Here is an 18738-nt window from a genome sequence, read left to right on the forward strand (position 1 = left end):
CCCAGTGTCATATGTCAATGTGTCTTGCTTCCTTTGTCAGAGCCTGAAAAGTCATCATATGCTGTGTCTAAAGTTGTCTACATGACATCATTGCTTAACATACATGAAAACACTTAACTAAGCACATTTGAGAAGTTCAGTCATCTCCAAATAAACTTTTGGTTTAACTCATTTTTCTTTCTTCTTCTTTTTTTTTTTTTTTTTTGGTCTGTTGTTTTATTCAGAGCCAAGTGATATATATGCCCATGGGTAATAAGGTCATGGGGTTAAAAGAGCATTATGACAATTAGAACAAACCAGAGCCCGTTAGTCTACATTGCAGGAAGGTTATCACGAGAAATGCTCTTCCTGTGTCCTTATCAATGCAGTGCACAAAGTATTGCCCTCAGCTCTTTCTCTGTGATCTACACAGTGTTTACTCCTATCTAACTGCACCAGGCACTGGTGGGTCAGTGGCTCTCTGAGGCCCTGAGACACAGTAGGAGAGTGGCAGGAACCTGCTAAGTGTCAGAATAGACTGAGCTGCTAAATGCTTCAGGGCAAAACTATTCACACTTAAAAAAAAAAAAAAACTCAAAAGAAAATACATAAAACGTGGTCTTACTACTTAAATGCACTCAAGATCACCATGGGAAGAAAGCAAAATGTGTCTGGCTCTTTTCTATCTGTCTATGTTGGTTCCTTAAAGGTGTAACTCATATGTATCTTAGATACTGTGGGAATGTACAAGAATGTCTTAAGAGGGAAAACGAAATCCATGAAAATTAAAACAATTACAAAGTGGGCTAAGTGGAATAGGGCCTAAAGCATATAGAGTCACCTAGAGTTCTTAAAAATAAAGTTCAAGTAGATAAACAGACAAAAACAAAGCTATTCTAAAAGATCTGGAAAAAGCACCCACTTCCCCTTCTATACCTGCTTCCAGGACTTTTTAGAAACAACTCTCCAGGTCTCTTATAAAGCAGTTTGTCTCTAGATAAACTAAATTATGAGCTTTTTGAACAGTTCTGATCATCTTGCATCTTTAGCATAATCAGCCACATATGATAGATTTAGAAAAACATAACTTAAGGAGTAGATATTTTTATTAATTAAACTTCTGTGATAATTTCATACATATTTTAATGGCTCACATCCCAGTCCCCCTCAATCCCCTCAGGCCCCACCCTCTCAACAGCTGTCCTGCTATCTCTTTCCCACATCCATATCTTTGTGCTTGTGTTCCTCTGATTTTGATTAGGGCCTTCTGTGTGGCCTTGAAGCTGTAAGAATCCATTGCAAAGTGGTGGGTATGACAGAGCATACAAAACTAAAGACAATAGTTCCCTTTTCCCAGAATCCATCAGTAGTCTACAGTTTAGCAGCAGAGATAAGATCCCATGGGCCCCTTCCCTATTCACAACTGACTGTTCAGGGGCCTTGCCTTCTGGGGGACCACTACAAGTAAAAACAGCTGCTTTGAGTCCATGACTGCAGCAGTTTTGTTGTGTCTAAAGGATGGGATTGCACTGCCCTTCTTTTCCCAGCTCTTACAGGCTTTGCACCCACAATCTTTGCTAGCTTCAGATGTGATAGTGTGAGTGACTTGCTGGGAGCTGAGCCACCATCTAACACTTGCTGCTATCTTTGAGTTTTTACAAAATCAAGAGATTGAGAATAAGTAAGACTGCTAAAACCAATCATTTTGTTCATTTTACAACACCAATAGTGTCATAAACTTTTCAACTATTTATTTTCTAAATCAGTTTAGCTAATAGTCAACATCTACCAAAGTTCATTAACAAATTTTATTAAGAAATTTAACACATGAAGATGTATCACTCAGAGCTGCTCATATTGGTACCTATTTCTAGTTCCAGATTCTTTCCATCATGTTACCTGTTGCTCTAAGATCATGGTTCTCGTCATTTTTCCCCAGCTACCATTGGAGGCCATGCCAGGATAAATCTGCAGATTAATATTGGGAGGCTACATACTATCTTGACCCCTGGTGGAGAAGAAAAAAGTAGGAGAAGCATGTTCCAAAAAGGTTCCTCTCCACCCCACTCTCTCTTGGCTACCACGGGGGAGAAATGGGATCAATGCTAAGCCTGATGCTGAATCACTTCTAACTACAACTGAGAGGAAAAGAGAGAGGGAGAAGGAGGGGGAGGGGAGAGTAGGGGGAGAGGGAGGGGAGGGGAGGGGGAGGAAGGGGAGGAGAGGGAAGGAAGAAGGAGGGGAGGGGGAAGGGGGAGGGGATGGGAGGGGGCGGGGGAAGGGAAAAGGAAGGGAAGGAGAAGGGGGAGGAGAAGGGGAGAGGAGGAGGGAAGGGGAGAAGGGGAGGGAGGGGAGATGGGGAGGTAAGGGGAGGAGAAAGGGGGAGGGGAAGGGGAAAGGATGAGGGAAGGGGAGGAGAAGGGGGAGGGAGGGGGAGAGGGGGAGGTAAGGGGAGGAGAAAGGGGGAGTGGAAGGGGAGAGGAGGAGGGAAGTGGAGGAGAATGGGGAGGGAGGGGGAGGGAAGTGGAGGAGAAGGGGGAGGGAGGGGCAGGGGGAGGGAGGGACAGGGGGAGGGAGGGGCAGGGGGAGGGAGGAGGAGTGGAGAGGAGGGGGAGAGGGATGGGGGAGAGGGAGAGGGATGGGGGAGAGGGAGAGGGATGGAGGAGAGGGAGACAGAGACAGACAAGACAGAGAATGTGCTGAAACTTAACATTTTCTGTGCTGGATCTTTCTAATACACGTGGTCAGAACACAGCTATCAGCTTAGTTGCAGAGGATACCATTATTGAGAAAAAGGCAGGTCATCAGCTTGTCAGACAGAAAGGCTGCCTGGGGAATAGAGATTTATGACAAGGTAACAGATTCCTTTTGAAATATGTTTTACATTTAGACCAGGCAAGGCTTCTAAAACAGAAAAACCAAGATGGCAAGATGCTCTCAGGGGCCTTAACACACTGGGTACTCAAGTAGACCTGTCATTAGCAATTCAGGGCACAGATGTGTACTCAGCATATTGCTGCCTCTGTTCTAATATGGAGAGATACTCCACTCTTTCCTCTACTTCTCTTCAGTCTTTTACTACAGAAGAACAGAACTGCATTTCTTAAGATTCATGTAACACTAAAGAGTTGGTGTGTGCATTAGTAAACATCTGGATTACTGCTAAAATTGCTAACTAAAGATGTCAGAAATCTAGACAGAACAGTTTTTATTATAACACACATACATAAAAAATATATAAATCAATGGTGTATATTTTGTCAACATTTTTAATATGGGAATTTAAATTGTTAAAGATAATATAATATAGATAACTGGAGACTACAATGCCACTAGGAAGGAAGATTATAAGTAAAACCCAAGAAATAGAGGGTCTGGTTTTATTCACAGGCTTGCTCTACTGTGTACCCATAATAGCCAAGCGTCTTGTTATATGCTGTGCATAAGATGGGTTAGCATAGTTAACCACAAGATGACTTAGAAAGATGCTTCAGTATATAAAAGATCTTAAAGTATATGCAAATCCTATCTGAACTGAAGTTGATTTAAAGGCTGCAACCCATAAACACGGCAGATAACCTTGGGTCAATAAAGGTTTCACAAAATATGCAAGGCAGACTCATTTGTGTATTCACTAGACAGACAGTCCATCCATCTTTACAGGAACAATGCACAATGTACAAGAACCCCCACTATTATCCATCACTTCCTTAATAGGAGAACTTTGAGTCTGTTTTTTCCTTTAAAAAAAATGTTTTTTCTCTGATGACTATGACATTTTATTTTCTCACCTGCCGATGTCTAAGCTATATGCTTGTAAGTTGTAAATTGAAGCTTTGAACCATATCAATTGTTTAAACAATTGTACACAATGCATCTCCCTTTTCTCCCACACACTCCATTGTGTGATTACATCACGGCGCAAGTCTCCACATTATCTGACCCTTGTTCACTTTCTTCCCTCCCCTCCACCCACCAAACTTTGTCCTTCCTGTCAAAGTTCAGCACTTCCTAGAAAAGTCTCACTGCCTGTTTGATATTGTACTTCACTTCAGTCACCAAAGGAAGAATTTACAGGTGCTTGGCCCCATCTATAAGACCATGACCGAAATCTGACCTCCTGTTACAATACATGAACTTCTGCCCTACTGATAAGGCTGGCAGATATAAGTAGGATTTTTCAAATAATCCTTTGGGAATTTATAAGCAGCACAGCCATAAAGGGGGGTGAATGGAAGGTCGGTTTCACTAAAAATAATAAATATTGCCATGTTTATTCAAAGTGTGCCTTGTTATGCTCCAGGCCAAAAGTTCAGATAAACACTATTGTAAATGACAAAATATTAGAACTTTTTGTTACTTGTGCTATGATCCTTCCGTTGAACACCAATATAACTGCCCCCCCCCCCACTATGTAAGTCCCTGCCCTGGCACTGAATAGCAAGCAGGTCCTGAGATGAAAATATTGGATTTGCTTAAGGGTCAAAAGAAGGGTGGTTATCTCTTCCAATCATAAACAAATACTGACTATTATATACTTCTAATATTAATTGGTAAGGCAAAAAACAAAGAAGGAAAAAAAAAACAAAGAAAACACCAGACTGAATTAACATTGTACCTGCCCTACTGATGAAGAATCCACTAGACTATGATGATTGGTACAATAAACACAGAGATACACACCAGGCCCTACATAAATGTAGATAACAGATCTATTCAGCTCAGTCTGCAGTCTTAGGAAAGTTTGCTGAAGACAGGTATAAAATAAGAAATGGGGAATTAAAGTGAAACAGAATTTTTAAAATGCCATGAAATGAAAATGGTGACTGAGGTAGAAGGGTTGATGTGCAGAAGGGACAAGCATGCTACAGAATCTAAAGGCAAGATGGTAAGTAACAGGAAATGAGGAAGACCTCTAAAGAGCCATGATTGGTTTTGTTCTTCAACATTTCAGTGTCTTACAAGATAGATGGTCAGTAAATGAAGCAGGGAGTCCATGTGATACACTGCAGGAGGTAAATGACTGAGCTCCCTGATGGTAGACGGAATACCGTTTTCACTGTTAGGTTAGGGAAAATAAGGAGATTGCTATCCAGCTATGATAAATATGTAAATGGAGGCAATGGCCTTATGATAATAAAATTCAATTATATTCACAACATCTACAGGTCGAGATATGGTACTCAGGAAAACCCAACAAGACTGTGGCTTTCTAACTAGTAATGAGAAAAAGAAAAATATGGCTTCAAAACCATTGAAATTTCAGAAGTCTTTAGGGCCAGTGAAGTGTGAGAGAAACATTGATACTAAGTTTGTACTACCTGTGGAAATCCTCATACAGTTGAGTGCAGTGGTTTTCCTGGTTTGTTTGCTTGTTGATGTTATCATTAGGGGAGATGGAACCGAGATCCTCACACAATGCTAAGCATGTACTCCACTGCCGAGCCCATGCCCAGTTCTAAAACATGCACTTTCTAACAACAAGAAACAGAGCAGTGGCACAAGTAGAGCTGTGGGAATAGTGAAGGGCACTAAGAAGATGAGCTGACAAACACCAAAATAGGCAGCGAGTGGTTAAATAAAGATGCCACAGCCAGTAACTGGGCAGAAGAGACATAGGAAGGGTTTGGGGTTCCTGGGTTTGGGGTGTGAGGAGAACATGAGAAAAAGGAAAGTGGAGAGAGGAGAAGACACCACTGGATAAGAATCTTATAATCACGGCCATGAGGACTAGCCAACTGGAGTTAAGAGCAGCCCAGATGGAACCTAGTAAGCAGTAACTCGTAAGTTATTAATAGGAAAGTAAACTCTAAGAGCATAAAGAGTAGATATCTGCCCAGCTTTAATGCTGACAAAGGTATATTATAAATTAGAGAGAGAGAGAGAGAGAGAGAGAGAGAAGAAGGAAGGGAGGGAGGGAGGGAGGGGCGGGGCGGGGCGGGGCGGGGCAGGGCAGGACAGGGCAGGGCAGGGCAGGGCAGGAAAAGGAAAGGAAAGGAAAGGAAAGGAAAAGGAAAAGGAAAAGGAAAAGGAAAAGGAAAGGAAAGAGAGAGAAAGAAAGAAAGAAAGACTGGCAGAGAGGAAGAAAACCATGCTATAAAAGGGGAAAATGAGATTAAGAGGCTGAGAGACAGAAATGATCAGTAAGGTAAGGTCCAGCAGAATACACTCAGAAAAGTGAGAAGGCAGAAGATAAAATCTGGATTGATCCAAATTAAGAAACAAAGATACTATAAGAATAGAAGGAATTGATGCTCTATAGTTGATGTTCTTACTCTACATTCTTCAGTTCCCAAATTCTCTTTTGCTCAAGACCTAAGATTAATGTTTACTATATTAGAAAAATGAGAACATTATAATACTTATGCTGACTAAACATTTTTAAATATGCTCGTTAATACTGTGAGAAGCTGTACTTTAACCGTGAAGTAATGTGCAAATCTGACATTAACATAGCTTTACAAGTGGCAAGAATCCATCCTCGGGTCTATAATTCAGCACCAAGTTACGTGTACTGTTAGCATCCTTTTGTAAAATTGATGTTAGCTTTTACTCAGAATCCCCATAAGTCTGGACTAGAAATATGTAAATTATAAGCATATATTACAAAACACCTATCATCAGCTGTGAAATTCCAAACCTTGGCAACACTATGAATGGTCCTAAAATCTGTGCAGGCCAGGTAAACATGGTTTAAACATTGTTATAGAAAACTTGTGAGTATCAAATATTTCATACTTCAAATACTAATGCATAGAACTCTATTCCAATTAGATAGTTTTCTGTCATTCCTAAACCAATAGAATGTAGTTTTTGAAAAAGTTAACCCTATATATTTATTGTAAATTAAAAAATAAATTTTAATGGACAATTTGTTTCATAATATGAAACTAGACCTCCTGAATACATGTCTATACTCCACAGTGCATGCTTCTGAAAAATCTATGTATGGATCAGCAAATGACAACATCTCACCAAACAATTCCCATTTATTAAATGTCAATCATTTGCCAAGGACTGAGTTGGCATCATTTCACTGTCAATGACTACACTAAGCAGGAAATTATTTTCCCATTTCATACATACGTAAGTGTGATGCTCAACCACCCTAACACACACAGGCTATAAATATGCAAGTAAATGATTTTGCTGGTCTGTTAGAATTCTCACTTGAGGCAAATTTATTGTTTTCATATAAACTTAACAAAGCTTATAAACAGCAGCACGTAGTGGTAATACAGCACTGCCATGTTGCCATCATCCTGAAGATGCACTACCACCCTGGTGCACAGCAATGGTTTACAGCATACATAGACACCCTCACACAGACATCCATTCATATCCCAATTCATTTCACACATGAGATAAATTAGATAAGTATTAAAAACTATAAACAGATAACATCTGTCACAAAATGCTGGGGAGGCTTTGGAGGAAGTTGGTCTGAGGTTGGGAGAATAGTTGCTTGTTTTGTGTTTGTTAAGGCTAATTTTAGGGTTATTTTTTAAGAAAGTTCAAATATTATGACCTATAAGTTAAAAACTAATAGGCATGATTATCTCAAAATTAAAGATGTTCATTTCTAAAAACACTAAACAGAGTTCGCAGTACGAAGACAAACTGGAGGATGTTTGCAATATCCTACACTGTCAGCATCAACTGTGCAGTCTATGAACACCACATTACTGCCCTTTTAGCAAATTTCTTTTATCAGTGCTTTGCAGAACAAAAGGGATGACTGTCAAAAAGTGTAAATACTTTTCATAAATTCTATAAATGTATAAATGCAGGTTGTTCTAGGTTAAATGTTAGATTTGAAACAGAGAAATCTGAATACATTTCTACTTATAACCTAACAATCTGCTGATGACTCTGAAATCTCATCAGCTATGTTTGAATTTTACAAGGCAAATATAAACATGAGTCAAGCAGAGGCAGAAGAATTAGTTAATACTCATTAAAGAAAACTTTGGTCAAAAATAAAGTAACAACAACAACAACAACAACTCAGAATTTGGGATTTAATACATATCTTTATTTGGCTGATCAGATAAAGACTCACCAGGACAGAATATATGTGTAGACACCGATACACAGGAGAGAAATCCACCAAGTCCTGAGCCCCAGGTACCTAGAAACATACAATTACAAAAATATCACATAAAGTTATTATGGGGAAAATTGAATTAACTTTATTTTTACTACTCAAGCAGTGATTTATTTTCCAACCCAACTCTATATTTTAAGTGGAAAATTCAAAATAAACAAAAGAATCATATTCTCAGGCTGAAAAGATGGCTCCCCAATTAAGAGTGCTTGCTGTTCTTTCAGAAGACCTGAATTTAATTCCCAACACCTTCATAATAGAACTCACAACCACCAGTAACTACAGTTCCAGGATAAACAACACCCTCTTCTGGCCTCCATGAGTACCCATACACAGTTGACACACATACATACAGAGATACACATACATACATATAAATAAAAAAATAAATAAACCTTTTTTAAAAAGTCAGGTTCCCAAGTAGGAAACATACTTGTAATCTTAGTACTTAGGAGGAGGCAGGAGGATCATGAGTTCAAGGTCATTTTTAGGTACATGAAATTCTGGAGTGGGGGGAGAGGGAGAAGGAGAGGGAGAGGGAGGGAGTGCTGATAGAGTCTAGGTGGCAGGGCTCCACAGAGAAGAGAAGGGAAGCCTTCTGTCTCTACCTTCAGGACACCTGTGAGCCAGGGCCGCCAGGGAAAGTGCAAAGAAGGGGCTGTGACTTTAGTCGCCCAATTCTCCCAAAGTGCACAGAGTTTACATAAAGCCAAGTTTCAATGGTCAAAGCCAAACTTGCTACACAAAATGGGTGTTTTAAAATGGCCAGACAGCTATTAAAGGGAACAAGTATTAAAATCCTTAAGTCTTTTTCATCAAAATATAGAAATAACACAGAAAGGAGGGGACACTTTATTAAAAAGGAGGTGACATATAGTAAAGCCAAACCAAGAAGTTACTCAAAGATTTTAACGTGAATAAGGAATGATATGTTGACAAAGTGATACACATTAAAATAAAAAGAATCGAGTGAGAAATCAACTCTCAGGATTCAGAGTTTGTTGGTGGCCTGACAAGGAAGCAGTCAGAGCAAACTGTGATCTACAGTTCCTCAACTAAGAAGGAAACTGTCATTTGTCATACACAAATTCAACAAGAATAAAAAGGGACATGAAAATGCATGCTAAACAAAATGAAATGAAAAGGGAGGGAAAGGGAAAAAGTCCATAAGTGATTACAAAAATGACCTGGCTGGTTCTTCCTGTCGCAATGATAACTATATGATCACCAGCACAAAAAAAGAGCACACACATCTAGGCTGAGTTGGGCTGGCTCACGATGCAGGGCTGGTTCCCTTTCTTTCCTAAAGCAAACACTATCTTTTCTTCAGGGTGCGACTTCTCTAACCAAGACATTTCTCATAACGAAATGGCATTGATCTATACAGCACGCTGCAGTGCTCACTGGCTGGTTACCTGGCACTCTACCTTCTGCTGGGCTTCACAGGCAAATCTTAGGTATCTCATATTTAGGAAGAGGCCTCTGAAGCAAAACAGATAGCCTAAAGACTCTGCCATGGGGTCTCTTATTTCAAGTGAATGACCACTCACCTCTGTATAATGGCTGCAAGGAAACTTTAAGGAAATTTATCTTGCCAAGGGGGGAAAAAAAGAGCTAAACACTAGGTAAACACAACATCAAAAGAAAAAAATTAAGATTTATAACAAAATTTAAACTACATAAAAATAATGTATTCACATGAAAAAAGATAAAGAAAACACATAGGGTAAAAATGGATATATACAAGAAATGAAATTGTTTATTTAGAACAGTGTAGTTACTTGTGATATATATAAAGGGATGAGAATTTTTCTTGACTAATTTTGAGCAGCAAATTCTGCCACAGCCTTGTTTCACAGGTTCTTCATACACTTTGTTTATTTAGGTTTACTTTGTCACAGAGCCAGTTTCTCTCAAAAAAGGAGCCTACTGGACGCCATTCTCAGGCACAGCCCTTGGCCCACTGACTTATCATGGAGCTATCCTTCCTGAGTGAACAGCAATAGTAAAGGGCATTTCCCTAGAGAGCTGAGGAGAATTAGCTTGCAGGCCTTATAAGGGCATTGTTGCTAATGCTTAGAATTGGTCTATCTCCACTCACATTTTCTAAAAGGCACCTCATTCAAGGTGGCGAAATTCTTTCCTGTCATCTGTAGCAAATCTCTTTTCTGACTGTTTATAGTGTCCTGAACTATGGGTATTTGGTCTGTTATTTCTTGGTCCTGAAACTAACATACAGAAATTCTCATAAGTACATTCATACCTGTCTGTTTGGAAGGCTCCAGAGAGCGAGGCAAAAGTAAAGGAACAAAAAGAGGCTCCCGCATGCTAGATCTCCCTCCCTCCACAAACAGCCCAGTATTTAGAAAGCCTTTTCCCCCCTGCTCCCCTCTGAGAGCACACTGGGAGTGAGCACTGTGAAGAGTCAGAGAGCACTGTGAGGATAGAGGCATGTCAAGTATGCACTGACTCATGTTGCTTTGAGCTGGATGTGTTTTCTCTGCTTCTACTAATGAAAAAGAATCACTTACATCTACAGAAGGCAAGAGGGGAAGAGCAACAAGCACTGCATGAAGGAATGTCACCCTTCTGCAAGATGGAATGTGGTTTCCAAAATCTAAAACACTGGTGGAAGAGAGCTCTGGGACAAGCAACTGCCTGGTGCACTAGCAGCAACTTGCCTGCCCTCTAAGCTGTTCTAGCAGGGCAGGGTTCATAGGTTCTTCCTCCCCCACTTTCTTTGCCTCCCTCCCCTGGAGTTGCAAAGAATGATTCAGGCAGATTTAGGTTCCATCAGGGAGGGGTCCAAGAATACTTTCCTAAGCTAACAATGACTGCCTCTAATGGTTTCTGTCTCCTAACAAAAGCCATGACTCTTTTATCAGCTTCATCTAATTTTTCCTTTCCAAAGTAAATAACAGGGCCCTTGCATTTTACACATGTCCAAATTTGACAAATCATTATCCACGGAGACTGGAACTGATAAGAGATAACTTTGTGGTGGGACCCTGTCATTTCCTATTATAAAGGCTTTCTTTAGGGCTACAAAACATGATTAAAATAGTTAAACATTTCCTGTGCCTGGCAGTCAGGAACTCAAGACATTAAGACCCTGGAGTCTGTACTTTTCTAGAAATTCAAATAGACCTAGGAAGATACCAGCAGTGACCACAAACAATACACAGGACACAGCCCTGCTTTGTGTCTAATGCTAAGAACTCACATGAAATCACTTCAACACCAAGGACAGCAGCTGTCTAACTGCCTGCACAGTTCTAGGAGCAGGAAATGCTTCCCACCATCCAAACACTTAGGATTTTCACAAAAAGCAACCATGGTAAGATTATAGATGTTGTAGTTATGAAATGTGCCCCCAGAGAATGCCATATAAATTAAGAAAGAAACATAGCTATTAAAAGCGATGTTAGGGCGGCGGCGGCGGCGGCGGCGGCGGCGGTAGCAGTGGCTGCTCCAGCTGAAGGGCCATCAGCAGTGGAACCAAGGCGACACAGGGTCCAGTTAGGCCCTGCGCCCACGACCACTGACCTTCGCTGACCAGCCGGGCGGCAAGCAACTGCGGTTCTGCGGAGCCTTTCGCTGCACGGAAGCCACTTCAGAACTCGGCTGCCCGCCAGTCAGGAGAGACTCACCGCCATCTTGATCCCGGGCTTCAGAGATCGGTCAGACTGAGGTACACAAACATAATCCTAGGCCCAACACCGCAGGGGTCTGAGCCAGACGGGCGTTGGCCTGCACCCAGGCCCTGGGCTGTTCGAGTGGCCATCGGGGCGCCAACCCAGCCAGGAGTTTTTTTTGCCCCGGCCGGTGCACGCGCCGCCATTTTGCCTACAGGAGCCAGAGTGCTCGGGAGGGCAGAGACTGCTAACAAGCGTAGCCTGAGGCTAACAAAACGGGGGTCTAGGCCCCAAAAGGCACAGGACTGACCCCAAGAACTGGGCGGCTTGGCGGGCCATCTGTGTGTCAACCAGCCCAGGAGGTTATTAGCACAACAGACTCTCCCGGTGCTTTCGCGCCCGCCATCCGGGTCACCTGGCGGACCCAAATAACAGACATAGCCCTAGGGGAACTTTGCTCGGACCTTGGCCTCCCAGGCGTTTGCCTGGACTCAGGGCCCAGGCGACAAGGCTAACCTAGTGTGCGCCAGCCCGGTTGGGGAAATCGGCTGCCCAGCGGAGTGAGCGGAGCACAGGGGAGGTCACAGCAACATTCACCTTCGGAGCTCCCTGGGGGTGCACACGGGTTCCACCTGGTCCACAGACACAATCTGGGGCAAGGCCTCAGGCAGAAGCCCCCAGCTCAACTCTCTCCGCTTCAGATCAGCCTGGGTGGCCGCCACATCTCCAGGTCCCTCAAGAGGCTAGTGGGGGCTTCCGGGCGGCCAGCTGGGAGAAGTCGGTGTGCTCCAATAAATCCTGCGGGCCCCAGCGGGAGCCTTCAGGTGCCTGCTTCGGGATCTGAACAGCCTGGACAACAGCACCCTGTCTACAGGCAGTGCAGAGTGTAAGCTGTGCACCAGAGGCCAACGGGGAAGGGGCAGCTTGCACTGGTGAGTCCAGCACTGACAAGACCAAGTAACACCAGTGAGAGCTAGATGGCAAAAGGCAAACGCAGAAACGTCACTAACAGAAATCAAGGCAATATGGCAACATCTGAACCAAATTCTCCTCTACCAGCAAGTCCTGGATACCCCATCACACCAGTAAAACAAGATTTGGATTTAAAATCACTGGTCATGATGCTGGTACAGGAACACATGAAGGACATTCAGGAGAAAATGGATCAAAAGTTAGAAGCCCTTGCAAGGGAAACACAAAAATCATTGAAAGAAATCCAGGAGAATACAAAAGCCAACAAGGAGGAAATGCAAAAAACACTTAAAGAAATACAGGAGAACTTTGCTCAACAGGCTGAGGTCATGAAAGACGAAATACAAAAATCTCTTAAAGAAATACAGGAGAACTTTGGTCAACAGGCTGAGCTCATGAAAGAGGAAACACAAAAATCTCTTAAAGAATTACAGGAAAACACAAACATGCAAGGGAAGGAGCTAAGCAAAACCATCCAGGATCTAAAATCAGAAGTAGAAACAACTAAGAAAACTCAAAGGGAGACAACTTTGGAGATAGAAAGCCTTGGGAAGAAATCAGGGGACAGAGATGCAAATATCAACAACAGAATACAAGAGATAGAAGAAAGAATCTCAGATGCTGAAGATTCCATAGAAACCATGGACTCAACAGTTAAAGAAAATGCAAAGTGCAAAAAGCTTGTAACCCAAAATATCCAGGAAATCCAGGACACAATGAGAAGACCAAACCTAAGGATTATAGGCATAGATGAGAGTGAAGATTTACAACTTAAAGGGCCAGCAAATATCTTCAATAAAATTATGGAAGAAAACTTCCCTAACCTAAAGAGAGAGATGCCCATGAATATACAAGAAGCCTACAGAACTCCAAACAGACTGGATCAGAACAGAAATACTTCCCGTCACATAATAATCAAAACACCAAATGTTCTAAACAAAGAAAGAATACTAAAGGCAGTAAGAGAAAAAGGCCAAGTAACATATAAAGGAAGACCTATCAGAATCACAGCAGACTTTTCACCTGAGACTATGAAGGCTAGAAGGTCCTGGGCAGATCTCATGCAGACTCTAAGAGAACACAAATGCCAACCAAAACTACTATATCCAGCAAAACTCTCAATCACCATAGATGGAGAAACTAAGATATTTCACGACAAAACCAAGTTCACCCAATATCTATCCACAAACCCAGCCCTAAAAAGGATAATAGGAGGACAACACCAATACAAGGAGGGAAACTCCACCCTGAAAAAAGCAAGATAGTAACCTTTCATCAAACCCAAATAAGTTAAGCAATCAAATTTAAAAAATAACGTCAAAAATGATAGGAAGTAACAATCACTATTCCTTAATATCTCTTAACATCAATGGACTCAATGCCCCAATAAAAAGACACAGACTAACTGACTGGATACGTAAACAGGACCCTACATTTTGCTGCTTACAGGAAACACACCTCAGGGTCAAAGACAAACACTACCTTAGAGTAAAAGGCTGGAAGACAATTTTACAAGCAAATGGTCTCAGGAAACAAGCTGGAGTAGCCATTTTAATATCAGATAAAATTGACTTTCAACCCAAAGTCATCAAAAGAGACTCTGAGGGACACTTCTTGCTGGTCAAAGGAAAAATACAACAAGAAGAACTCTCAATCCTGAACATCTATGCTCCAAATGCAAGGGCACCCTCTTTCATAAAAGAAACTTTATTAAAACTCAAAGCACACATTGCACCTAACACAATAATTGTGGGTGACTTCAACACTGCACTTTCCTCAATGGACCGATCAGGAAAACAGAAACTAAACAAGGACACAATGAAACTAATTGAAGCTTTGGACCAATTAGATTTAACTGATATATATAGAACATTCTATCCTAAAACAAAAGAATATACCTTTTTTTCAGCACCTCATGGTACCTTCTCCAAAATCGACCATATAATTGGTCACAAGACAGACCTCAACAAATATAAAAAGATAGAACTAATCCCATGCCTCCTATCTGATCACTATGGAATAAAAGTGGTCTTCAATAGCAACAGAAACAACAGAAAACCCACAAACACGTGGAGATTGAACAATACTCTACTCAATGACACCTTGGTCAAGGAAGAAATAAAGAAAGAAATTAAAGACTTTTTAGAACACAATGAAAATGAAAACACAACATACCCAAATCTATGGGACACAATGAAAGCAGTGCTAAGAGGAAAACTCATAGCCCTGAGTGCCTCCAAAAAGAAAATGGAGAGAGCATACATTACCAACTTAATGACACACCTGAAAGCCCTAGAACAAAAAGAAGCTATTTCACCCAGGAGGAGTAGAAGGCAGGAAATCATCAAACTCAGGGCCGAAATCAATCAAGTAGAAACAAAGAGAACCATACAAAAAATCAACAAAACTAGGAGCTGGTTCTTTGAGAAAATCAACAAGATAGATAAACCCTTAGCCAGACTGACCAAAGGGCACAGAGAAAGTATCCAAATTAACAAACTTAGAAATGAAAAGGGAGACATAACAACGGAAACTGAGGAAATCCAAAAAATCATCAGATCCTACTACAAGAGCCTATACTCAACACAACTGGAGAATCTGGAGGAAATGGACAATTTCCTTGACAGATACCAAATACCAAAATTAAATCAGGACCAACTAGACCATCTAAACAGTCCCATAAAGCCTAAAGAAATAGAAGGAGTCATAGAAAGTCTTCCAACCAAAAAAAGCACAGGACCAGATGGTTTCAGTGCAGAATTCTACCAGACCTTCAAAGAAGAGTTAACACCAATACTCTTCAAACTATTCCACAAAATAGAAACAGAAGGAACACTACCCAATTCCTTCTACGAAGCCACAATTACGCTGATACCAAAGCCACACAAAGATCCAACAAAGAAAGAGAACTTCAGACCAATTTCCCTTATGAACATCGATGCAAAAATACTCAACAAAATTCTTGCCAACCGAATCCAAGAACACATCAAAACGATCATCCACCATGATCAAGTAGGCTTTATCCCGGGAATGCAGGGTTGGTTCAATATACGGAAATCCATCAATACAATCCACTACATAAACAAACTCAAAGAACAAAACCACATGGTCATTTCATTGGATGCTGAAAAAGCATTTGACAAAATTCAGCATCCTTTCATGCTTAAAGTCTTGGAGAGAACAGGAATTCAAGGCCCATACCTAAACATAGTAAAAGCAATATACAGCAAACCGGTAGCCAGCATCAAACTAAACGGAGAGAAACTTGAAGCAATCCCACTGAAATCAGGGACCAGACAAGGCTGCCCCCTTTCTCCTTATCTTTTCAATATTGTACTTGAGGTACTAGCTCGGGCAATTCGACAACATAAGGAGGTCAAAGGGATACAAATTGGAAAGGAGGAAGTCAAACTATCATTATTTGCAGACGACATGATCGTCTACCTAAGTGACCCAAAGAACTCCACTAGAGAGCTCCTACAGCTGATAAACAACTTCAGCAAAGTGGCAGGTTACAAAATCAACTCAAGCAAATCAGTGGCCTTCCTATACTCAAAGGATAAGCAGGCTGAGAAAGAAATTAGGGAAATGACCCCCTTCACAATAGCCACAAACAGTATAAAGTATCTTGGGGTGACTCTTACCAAACATGCGAAAGATCTGTATGGCAAGAACTTCAAGACTCTGAAGAAGGAAATGGAAGAAGACCTCAAAAAATGGGAAAACCTCCCATGCTCATGGATCGGCAGAATCAATATAGTTAAAATGGCCATTTTGCCTAAAGCACTATACAGATTCAATGCAATACCCATCAAAATCCCAACTCAATTCTTCACAGAGTTAGAAAGAGCAATTATCAAATTCATCTGGAACAACAAAAAACCCAGGATAGCTAAAACTATTCTCAGCAACAAAAGAAAATCTGGGGGAATCAGTATCCCTGACCTCAAGCAATACTACAGAGCAATAGTGTTAAAAACTGCATGGTATTGGTACAGTGACAGGCAGGAGGATCAATGGAACAGGATTGAAGATCCAGAAATGAACCCACACACCTATGGCCACTTGATCCTCGACAAAGAGGCTGAAAACATCCAATGGAAAAAAGATAGCCTTTTCAACAAATGGTGCTGGTTCAACTGGAGGTCAGCATGCAGAAGAATGCGAATTGATCCATCCTTGTCTCCTTGTACTAAGCTCAAATCCAAATGGATCAAGGACCTCCACATAAAGCCAGACACTCTGAAGCTAATAGAAAAGAAACTGGGGAAGACCCTTGAGGACATCGGTACAGGGAGAAAGTTTCTGAACAGAACACCAATAGCGTATGCTCTAAGAGCAAGAATTGACAAATGGGACCTCATAAGGTTACAGAGTTTCTGTAAGGCAAAGGACACCATCAAGAGGACAGATCGGCAACCAACAAATTGGGAAAAGATCTTCACCAATCCTACATCAGATAGAGGGCTAATATCCAATATATATAAAGAACTCAAGAAGTTAGACTCCAGAAAACCGAACAACCCTATTAAAAAATGGGGTACAGAGTTAAACAAAGAATTCTCACCTGAAGAACTTCGGATGGCGGAGAAGCATCTTAAAAAATGCTCCACTTCATTAGTCATTAGGGAAATGCAAATCAAAACAACCCTAAGATTTCATCTTACACCAGTCAGAATGGCTAAGATTAAAAATTCAGGAGACAGCAGGTGTTGGAGAGGGTGCGGAGAAAGAGGAACACTCCTCCACTGCTGGTGGGGTTGCAAATTGGTACAACCACTCTGGAAAGCAGTCTGGCGGTTCCTCCGAAAACTGGGCACCTCACTTCCAGAAGATCCTGCTATACCACTCCTGGGCATATACCCAGAGGATTCCCCACCATGTAATAAGGATACATGCTCTACTATGTTCATAGCAGCCCTATTTATAATTGCCAGATGCTGGAAAGAACCCAGGTATCCCTCAACAGAAGAGTGGATACAAAAAATGTGGTATATCTACACAATGGAGTACTATTCAGCCATTAGAAACAATGAATTCATGAAATTCTTAGGCAAATGGATGGAGCTAGAGAACATCATACTAAGTGAGGTAACCCAGACTCAAAAGGTGAATCATGGTATGCACTCACTAATAAGTGGTTATTAACCTAGAAAACTGGAATACCCAAAACATAATCCACACATCAAATGAGATACAAGAAGAAAGCAGGAGTGGTCCCTGGTTCTGGAAAGACTCAGTGAAACAGTATTTGGCAAAACCAGAACGGGGAACTGGGAAGGGGTGGGAGGGAGGACAGGGGAAGAGAAGGGGGCTTACGGGACTTTCGGGGAGTGGGGGGGGGGCTAGAAAAGGGGAAATCATTTGAAATGTAAATAAATTATATCAAATAAAAAAAAATAAAAAAAAATAAAAAAAAAAAAAAAAGAAATACAAATTAAAAAAAAAAAAAAAAAAAAAAAAAAAAAAAAAAAAGCGATGTTAGAGCAACTGAATACAGGAGCATGGCAATACCATTTCACAATTATACAGAGAAGAACAGTTTCAACTAAGTCAGTGTTTTCCAACTGTTGTCTATAGAATACTTGTTAAATAACACTTACATATGATACCTGCCCCAACATCCATCCCACAAGCTACTCTATAAAGGACCAAAAGGACTCAAGGACAGAAGAGAATATAGGATAAGAAAAGCAGATGTATAAATGGAATTAATAACATCTGAAAAAATATCTTATATCTATGTAGACACTATTTCTTCAAGAAGATTTGAAGATTGAGTAAATGTGGACTATATCACAGTCATGAAGAAAAGAGTCAACATTTCTGTTCATAAAAATGTTCAAGAAAGACCAGGATCTGATTTATCTGCTATCTTTTCCTTCTTTAATAGATCTTGCTTCAGGTAAAAGGAGAATGGAGAATGGGTGACAGAAGATCTTCTCATCAAGCATAAGAAGACTCTATTACACATAAAGAAAGATTTCTGACTTAAAGTAAGCAATGCCACTCAAGCTTAAACTGGTGTTACACTTAATACTTTCC

The 18738-nt window shown here is 41.0% G+C and overlaps 1 protein-coding gene across 6 annotated transcripts in view; it reads right to left on the reverse strand.

The window, feature by feature from the left end:
• Exoc6b (exocyst complex component 6B) overlaps positions 1–18738 on the reverse strand; it is a 521360-nt gene that overhangs the window by 306509 nt on the left and 196113 nt on the right. For all 6 annotated transcript variants that reach the window (XM_052174154.1, XM_052174153.1, XM_052174155.1 and 3 more), the window contains exon 8: positions 8042–8110. In XM_052174154.1, coding sequence (XP_052030114.1) covers positions 8042–8110 — 69 coding nt within the window. The remainder of the gene's footprint in view (positions 1–8041; positions 8111–18738) is intronic.

Source organism: Apodemus sylvaticus, chromosome 2 (assembly GCF_947179515.1).
Source record: "Apodemus sylvaticus chromosome 2, mApoSyl1.1, whole genome shotgun sequence".
In the NCBI taxonomy this organism is placed as follows: Eukaryota; Metazoa; Chordata; class Mammalia; order Rodentia; family Muridae; genus Apodemus; species Apodemus sylvaticus.